The 9,527-nt window shown below is 41.8% G+C and overlaps 1 protein-coding gene across 10 annotated transcripts in view; it reads right to left on the reverse strand.

Moving 5' to 3' along the window:
• The window catches only part of Rgs7 (regulator of G protein signaling 7), a 544,505-nt gene that overhangs the window by 38,962 nt on the left and 496,016 nt on the right, over positions 1 to 9,527 (reverse strand). For all 10 annotated transcript variants that reach the window (XM_023710286.1, XM_004626815.2, XM_004626816.2 and 7 more), the window contains one exon: positions 6,566 to 6,640. In XM_023710286.1, coding sequence (XP_023566054.1) covers positions 6,566 to 6,640 — 75 coding nt within the window. The remainder of the gene's footprint in view (positions 1 to 6,565; positions 6,641 to 9,527) is intronic.

Consider the following 9,527-nt stretch of genomic DNA (forward strand, 5'->3'; position numbering starts at 1 on the left):
ATAGTTGCATTGTCTTAATGAATGGAATGATTTGTTCTATTGGTGTTTGTAAATAGGATCACAAGTCCGCATCTTGTACAGCAATTAACCACTAAGAATAATATATGCAGTGTATTATTTGTTGAAAAAAAAATTGTTACAGTAAAGCATATACTGCCATTAATACCCTCCAAATACTCCCCCTCAGTTCAAACATGCTTATCTCATCATTTCTTGACAGTTTTTTTTAAATTAGTACATGTTTTCAATACATAATTAGCTCTTTTTTTGTATTTAGGGAAGGGTCTACAGGGTGTTCAGGGTCTCATTACTAGAGCCTAGTGATCTGCCTGTTTACAGCCTCCCAAGAGCTGGGATTACAGGTGTGTGCCACCACGCCCGGTCTCAAGCCCAGTCTCAGTTGCTGTCTAAGCATGCCCCAGGAGCAGGGCAGGCACAGCAGGTCTGGGGATCGAACCTCGGCACCTGAGCCTGCTTGCAGGCACTCTGATCCACAGAGCTATTTGGCTGGCCTTCATAATTAGCTTTGAAGCAGTTCTGAAGTTCTGTTTCTTAAGTGATTTTACATAGTATGATTAAAAAATAGAGTGAAAGCCGCTGTTCAGTGCCTCCCAGCAGAGTCAGGCTTGTGAAACCCTTACAGCCTGTCCTCATTCTCCTCATCCATTGAATCTGGCACATTGCAACTTCTGGCTCTTTCCTGAAGAGAAAATGACCATGAAAAGGAAATGTTTTGAATTGGTTCAGGACATTGAGGCATCCATGACAGCAAAACTTGTGACATTCGTAAAGGAGGCCTTCCAGAACTGCTTCAGCAAGTGCTAGGAATGATTCCATAAATGCATTTGAAGTGAGAGGTAAGATTTTGAGGGGTGGGGCTGGGGAGATGGCTCAGTGGAATAAGCGCTTCCCTGGCAAGCACAAAGGCCTGAGTTCAATCCCCATTTCCGGAAAAAAAAAAAAAAAAAAAAAAAAAAAAAGATTTTGAGGGGTATTAACAGCAATGTGTCATTGAATGTAACACATTTTAAAAAATTAAAACACATATTGCATTATCAATGAAACCTTCTGCACATGTGATTAAATCTGTGCTGGGAATTTTGAAAGAAAAGAATAAGAGGACCAGGAGAGTTAATTTACACTGAAGAAATAGGAAAGGCCTATGAAAACTGATCCTAGCTATATTTCAACGTGACTAAATTACCCTCCTGAACTCTCAAGTAATAGTTGAAGCTGGTTTTAAAAATTAGGCAAGCAAGAGGCCACCAGTGATATAATAGCTGTACTTTCTAGTGTCAGCTATTTTTCCACTTCATTGCTATTTTCTTTTTCATATTTAGGACTGAACGCAGGGTCTCCGGCCTTCTAGGCAAGCCCTCATACACTGAGTCACATTCCCTTCCCTCACATGAATTTTCATGAGACAAAGACTCTGAGACTTGAACCTTCCATTATTTTTTACTTTTGTTTAATTATTTAAAGACATTTAATAAAAATTTATAAACCATGTAAATAGTACTCGCAGAACAATACTTCCAGCTGATAGTTTTTAAGGTAAACTTTGTGGTTCCAATGATTAATAATTAGAAAAACTGTTGGAAAAATGTTGGAATTTGGGGTGTCAAAAAATAAAATAATCTCTAAGTTACAACCTAAATCCACATTTCAATAACTATTTTAACATTCAGACATCTCATGTGAGGTTCATAAAACTCCATATAAGACCATGACTCAAATCATTGGGAAGTCCTGCTTAAGGTCTTCCAGAAGCCTATTTGTTCTGAATTTATGTGGAATTGCCATTTTTTTCTTTTTTTTCAAACTGGCAAGTAAACATCAGGAGCTCTTCCTGTCATCAAGCTGAGTGATGTTTCTTTCCTGGGACTAGCAATGGCTTTTAGCTTTGATTCCTGGTCATCACAACAACAGCCACAATGAACACAGTATCACGTCTGGACCTTCTTTTCTGGACAAAAGAGGCAAAGATACTCTTGCATTTTTGACAGTCAATTCATGAGGGTTATTGCAACATGAGAGGCTTCGCATTTTTGTAAAAAAAGGAAATGTATTTAAAAAGTGGTACGGGGTTAGAGGGAGTACAGCTAATGGTAGGTAGGATTACAGAGGAAGAGGAGTTTGATTTTTTTAATGTATTAATATTTGCAGATGTGAAAAGTCAAATAAATTGGGACTCAATTTGAGCGTTAATAGAGAAATGAATTTCTTGAGATTCTTTGATTTGATTACCATGCCCTTTTACCTTCCTAGTGCCTAGAAAAGTTTGCATTATTTGCATATGCCATCCAAATTATTTATTAAGTGAAACAAATCCAATTTCTACCATTATCTGTTCATATACAAGTTATCTTCACATTTTAAAACTAAGAAAAATTCCCTCTGATTTTTGAGGGGTTCAGTGCTATGGTCTTAGTATTTGTGACCTCTTCAACTCCTATGTTGAAAGTCATGCCCCCAAGGAGACAGTACTTCTGTTGTCAACAACTTTATGGACTCCTTTACGTAACAGTATTGTAAGATCACGGTATTTAATTCTGTTATAGCATACATTAAATTTTCAATCTACGCGTCCCATAATTGGAAATGAAGAAATGTCATCTTTCAATGTACAAACAGTTATAAACACTATACTGTTAACAGCACAAACACTGCACACCTACTCATCATCTTCTAATTGCTTTCCCAGGGTGTGGACACTAATAGCTCACATATGCTGTTGACTATCATGTTAATTATCTTAAAGTCCAAGTGAAGGTGTTAGGGGTGGGGCAGGACACAAAACAGCATACTTCATTTTGATGTGCGTTCTGAAGGGACTGGAGGCCACCCAAAAGGTGGCTTCACTCACTCACTCACGTATGAACACTTTTTTGTTCTCAGGGTCCACATTCAAGGGTCCCTCTGGCTAACAATGTATAGAAGAATCCAGTCTGCGATGCTGAATTTTACATACCCACTTGGCTGGGCTGTGGCACTCAGATGTGTGGATAAACACCATCCTAGATGTGTCTGTGAGAGTGATTTTAGATGTGATTAACGTTTACACTGGTGAGCTCTGAGGAAATCAGATTGCACTCTAACATGTGAGTGAGACTCAGCCAGGTAACGAAAGGCCTAAACGGAGCAAAGACCAGCGTGCCCGCTCCCTCCCCTGCGAGGGTGTCCACCTCTAGATGCCTGGAGACTAGAGTGGCACTGCTCCCAGGTCTCTACTGTGGCACTAGCACCCCTTCCGATTGTGGTCTAAGCCTCCATCATCATGCAAATCAGTTCCTTCAAATTATTTCTCTCTCCCTCTTTGTCTGTGTCTCCAACACACACACACACACACACACACACACACACACACACACACATGCGCGCACCTGTGCAAGCATGCTCCCCCCCCCCACCAACTTAACTAACACACAACCTGATTTGAAAATCAGAACAAAGAATGTCAGGCATATGATGTCCCTTGAAATTTGTCTACATTATCACGGTTTTCCTTGGCTATGCAACGTTATCATTCTTTCTTAGACACTTCACTTTAGGGAATATTTACCAGTTTTTGTGCTTTAGTAAAGTCTATTAAAATGAAAAAGAAATTTGAAAGCTGAGTAATCCTAAATTTTAAAAATACCTCAAGCCAACTATACATCTAAGCCTTCTCTTCCCATATCTAGTCTGCATGCTTGAAACTGAATGCTACAATACAATATGCTCCTACTCCCCCAAATGTAAAGATAATCCTGATACTCTGAAGTATATGCACTGAATCATGATTTGAGGAATTTACTTGGTTCTTTTTTGTGTTATGATACATAACTACAAGAAAAATTGGTACAATACTCCCCAAGAACACCGCTCTTTTTGCTAAGAGCAGCACCTGTTTTCAAAGCTCAAACATGGGCCAAGGTCTCACATCCCAGGTAGCAGCAATGTAAGTCAGAGGACATCACACAGAAACAAGGAGAGATGCAGGGAGACAGCCCAGTCACTGCGAAGGCCAAGGCAGCCATAGGGGGGACAGCGGCCTGGCTGTGACACTTTCTTTCTGATCCCACAGCATGGCCTGCTCCACAGGGGCAGAGGGTAGTAGGAGTCTGCAGCTTATTGTCAAGGTATTCACTAACAAAATACAGAGGCAGTTTAGAATAACAAGCCTTTTAAATTCCTTTTATAACATTTAACAAACAACAGGCTGAAGTGTGGCCCCCAAATGAACATGCTATATCTTCAACCCTGATATAATTTTATCTCGCGACCAGGCTTAGGAAAAGGAAATGATGATAAACCAACGATCACTTGCTCTGTCTCTGTCTCTTCCACTCTGCACCCAGACACAGAGGAAAGGCGATGAGGACACAGCAAAAACGCAGGTTCAAGCCACAAAGGAAATCCTCATCAGAAGCTAACTTTGTCAGGCCTTATCTTGCCACTCGAGCCTTCAAAGCTCTGTCATAATCTCGCTGCTGCAGCACGCAGTGTGTGGTGTTTTGGGAAGGCAGTCCCAACTGACTAACACATAAAGCATAGGATCGCATATGCGCTCAGGTATGTGCAATCTGCCACGCCTATGCCTTTATGAGACGGGGCTGTTGGGGAAAGGCCTTGCCTGTGCCAGCCCTTGCTGAATTCCTGAAGGGCTGTACGTGCCCCAGCATTTAGCCACTCCAGTTCCTAATCCTGTATGAGCTACTACAGTGTGTGATAATTCTTTTGTTGTTTTGAGACACAGTCTTACTACGTAGCCCAGGCTGGCCTTGAACTTGCAGCAGTTCTCCAGCCTCAGCCTCCCAAGTGCTGGGATGACAGCTGTGCACCAGCTTGCCCATCCCTGCTGATTCACAGGCAAGTCATTATGTGGCTTAGAGTTTTATAGCCTTCTTTGTAAAACGGCACCATTATCCGGGAAGATAACAGTAAATTCAACAGTTCCAGTGGTGAAAAGCTACACTGGTCTAAAGGTGATAAAGTCAGTGTTTTTCAGTTGTGGAAAATAAGGGTACGGATGCCTGCTACTTTATGTTTTTCAGAACTTTTGATTTAGCACTTGTATCGCTCTGCAGTTGGGGCTTGTCATTCTACCATTATCGAGTCCCAGGAAATCAGAGTGCATCTTAGACACATGAAGCTAATGCTCTACCACGCCTCCTCTTCACAGCACTTCACCTTGGGATCCCTAGAGGCTTTCCAGCATTAAATGCGAGCTGCCTGTACTCAAGGGCAACGCTGTAAACAAATGCTTTTCAGACTTTCAGCAAGGATGGCAGGTGAAGCACAGGTAAGACAACAATGGCAAACAGTGTGAAAACGCCGAGGGTAAGCCATCACATTATCGCACTGACATGCCACCTTGTGAGTCCGAACTCCTTCCCTTCTGAAGCAGAGCTCCAGCTGGTGTCCTGCGGGGGAGACCACGAAAAGAAGGTGTTTTGGGGATTAACTTCTCACCATTTAGAGAGCATGGAGAAGTAGCTTGTTGTACTTTTTGGAGAGCTGATGGCATTTTTGAATCTTGCTCCTCTGAGCCAATCTCTGAGACACCAAGGGTGTGACAGAGGACAGTAGGCCTGCCTGTGGCCCTCTGTGGAGAGAGCAACAAACAGGCTCGCTTTGGGCTATTTTGGCCTCTTTCCTCAGAGGACTCCTAGGGGCAAAACATCCGAGTACAGCACTGAAATGGATTTTGTGATGCTTTTCCATGGCTTCCCTATTCTAACATCAAGGTCAACTGCCTCAGAAGGAAGAAAAGACACGTGGGACCTTTGAACAAGATGCTATGTACCTAGGAATATAAAAAAGATGACATGAACTAGAACTACAAAAAATTTAGTTCAGCCTACTGCAGAGACACAGATTCTGCAAAGTGCCGCCATTGTATAAAGAAAAAGCCGCAGAAAAGAGGACTTAAGCCATGTGAGGTTTTTTTTTTTTTTTCCCCCAGCTATACCAACCTGTGGGCTGTGTTATCAGAGCCACTGCTACAGGTCAGGAATTCTTCTAAACATCGGCCACTTCTCATGGAATAAAGAAAGACGCCTTTTCCTTGTAGGTGTTACTTTAAATTTTGTCAATACTGCTGCCTTTTTAAGGGGCTGTTTAAAATGTCATTGAATTCAGTATAGCTCTTCTCTCCTTAGTAATTCTCTCACAGAACAAAGAAATAATTCCCTTATGGTTGTGTCACAAAATTTTCACATTAAAGGCTATCCTCACTTCCTCTCTGTAATTAAATACTTTTCCGATGGCTTTTCTCTACAGAAAATTGCCCTTTTTCCATTAGTATCAGAATTTCCTTTGATAATCTCCCACCGCATTTCCTATCTTGGGGGGCCTGAAGGTCACATCCTTGTCCGCAGTGGAGAGCAGGGGTCTTCCATTTGCCTGCTCCCCTCTGGTCACAGCAAGGAAGCATCACCCTCTGCCTGGCACCCGGAGAGAAAGCCTGAGGAGAGGGCAGAGGGGAGCAGGAGGCACAGGGGAGACAGACAGTGTTGGGGCTCGGCCTCCTGTACACTGAGCAGCACATCATACGGATCAGCGTGGCGCTCGTCAGTTTTACCTTCCGGGTTTTGTGTGGGTTTCTCATTCGGGACGACTTCTTAATGTCCACTTCCGTAGTATTTACACATCCGGGCTGGAAATGGAAAAACAGAGAGACAAAGGGATCTTTTGGTGAGGAGGTTCTGAGCAGGACATTCATTAGTGACTCTTCCTTGTAAGGACATAATCACAGGCAGGGCTTTCTTGGTGGCAATAGCCACTTCTACCAGCTGTAGGAGAATGCCCGGCACCTGGCCTCATTCCTCTCTGTAAGCAGTCTCATCAACAAGGTTCTAGACCCCAGATTCCTCTGCAAAAACCATCTTACACAGCAACTGGCAAGGGCTGAGGAAAATGGCAGTATGATCATGTGTCCAAAAGTGACCATTGACTACAACAACAATGTAAATTACGACAGCACACAGAGAATGTGCATCAGAACTCGTCAAATAGGTTTCTGGGAAAACAGACCAACTATAAATAGCCCAGGGACTTTGTTTTCTTTATACATCTAGGTCTCAATTAATTGAACTCTGAAACTCTTTCCATAAAAAGCTAGGATTCTAAATCAATTTGACTTTAGACCAATTGGAGTAATTAATAAATGGCCTCAGAAATTGTATCAACCATTGAAAGCAGAAAAAGGTTTCCCTCAGGAACATATCTCAGTGGCAGTCCAAAAGAGAATTAAAATTTTCATCCTCTAATTTCAAAGAATATGACCTTTTAAGTTTGATTAATGAACCATTAGCAGACATCTAAAATTCTTTCTTGAGCCAATTATTAATACCAATAACCAACAAATTAATAAGAAAACACCAATTATAAAAACAAATATCATTAGAGACTGAACTACTGGATACATTTTGTGACCCAGAGTCCATCCCAAGAAAATAAAATCTACCAGTTCAAAATATATCACTAATGATGAAATGATTAAAATTATAGACTGATAAGCAGGACCCAGAGTGTCTGTCCATATGGAGTCCTGTCATTTCCAAAGGGACTCCTGAGACAATTGATACTTAAACAGATCTATGATAGCTAAGTTACGTAGGGGATCTGGGAAGATTAAAAAGGCCTATCTGCTCACATTTGTCCAGGATTCTTCTCAGTAGTTAAGGACATGATTGAAAAACACTGAAGAGCTTCTTTCAGAAACCAGGAACTGTGTGAGTGAAATATGACAAGGTTTTTGCACTCTTTTATTTATTGAAGAAATATTTCTTTCCACATCTAATTAAGTGTGAGGTCTTATGATGAATGGTGAAATAGAGAAGTGGAGACATAATTCATTCCTTAATAACTTCTCAAGACGAGACCGATGGCAAGAGGAATCCCAACGGGGAGCAAAACGATGAGGGAGAAGACGACGCAGGACATCACACGGCGGAACACTCAGGCTGCCCGTCCTAGGTCCGTCCTTTTGGCTTCCTCCCACAGGAATTGTGCATACTTTTACAATTTTGTTTTAAAGCAATTTTAAAAAATCTCAATAAATCCATGTTTTCCTTTGTTGTTAAAATAAGTCAATTGTGTTTCTGAAGCATATATAACAGATACCACTAGCTGGCACCAGATCAGCATGAAACATTATGCATAAATTGATTTTCTGCACAGCTAGATATATATCACCAGTAAGACCCAATTAACACTATCGTTACCAAGCAGGCACTCCATACACATGTTCAGATATGTATATCTGCTGAAAATAGTGTTACGTACAGAGTATTGTCAGAGTTAAGGAATAATAAAGTACTACTTACATTGGCCTAAAATGGAATCATAAGTCATTTGTAGTTATTCAAAGGTGAATTGAAAAAGCAAACTGTTGTAACATTATTTTAATATTATTAAGGAGAAGAGATTAATATTGTGGGACCCAGTCCTGAAGGAAAACAGGAGGATATCACTGAGAGCTATTACTGCCACAGGGTTTCTGAGTCTCAGTGAAGATGGCATTCTTCATTCCATTCGTGATATTTCATTGAGGAAAAGCCAAGTGCCATTTCGGTCCTTCCAGTTCTGTGTGTGGGGCGGGGGGTGAAAGGTGTTATGCGGGCTTTCATTGTTTACACTAAGTACCGCTCTGTCACGGAGCTACACCACAACCCACAGAATCTGTTCGCGTCCACCAACTGTAACAAGGGGCACTTGTGCAGCACCACTCCGGACAGCCTCAGGGGCTGAGCAGCAGGAATGGGGTCAGCACTCCTAAGTTCCATGGCTGATGCTGATAACGTCCTCAATAACAGCTGACTAGAGGAGATGTGGATGCTCTTGTAATTTAGAAAAATCACAATTTTGTGGGAAAATTAAGATTGTAAGCACATATAGATGTATATGATTATTGGTTCAAACAGAATTATATTAATGAAAAATATATATGCTGGAATAATATAGCACAAGTTTTAAAAATTTGATGTATCCTATATTATGCTTCAATTAAAAATGATTCTAGATTTAAAAAGTGTTCAGTCTCGGGATGTTTTCTGTGACCCATTTTAAGATTTTCTTTATGTTCTCAGGCAACTGCCCATTAATTCAGCCTCTGGCCCCTTCAATTCTCTGAGCCCACCCCTATCCGCACAGTGGAAGGCAGGCATTTGAGTCAGTTACCCCAAATTCCTTCTATTCCAGTTCTATAGGATTTGCTCATTTGACTGCTACTCAATCTCATTAGCTGGTGCATCACTGGGAGTGGTGGACGCGGCGCGGACCTAAAAGACAGGGGCGAGGAAGCATGGGGCTCCCACCAGAGGGAAGCCTTCACGTGAAGTCAGCTTGGTGCCCAGGCAGAGGGGTCAGGTTAGGCAGAGGTCACAGACCATGGTACAGAACTCCATGGGGCTGGCCAGATAGCTCAGCAGAACAAAGCCCCTGCTTAGGCAGATGCCCCATGCTGAGACAGCGATTGAGACTGGGTGTGGTGGCACATGCCTGTAATCCAAGCACTTGGGAGGCTGAAAACAGGAATATCT

The sequence above is a fragment of the Octodon degus genome, unplaced genomic scaffold (assembly GCF_000260255.1).
Source record: "Octodon degus isolate 3935 unplaced genomic scaffold, OctDeg1.0 scaffold00017, whole genome shotgun sequence".
NCBI classification, from domain to species: Eukaryota; Metazoa; Chordata; class Mammalia; order Rodentia; family Octodontidae; genus Octodon; species Octodon degus.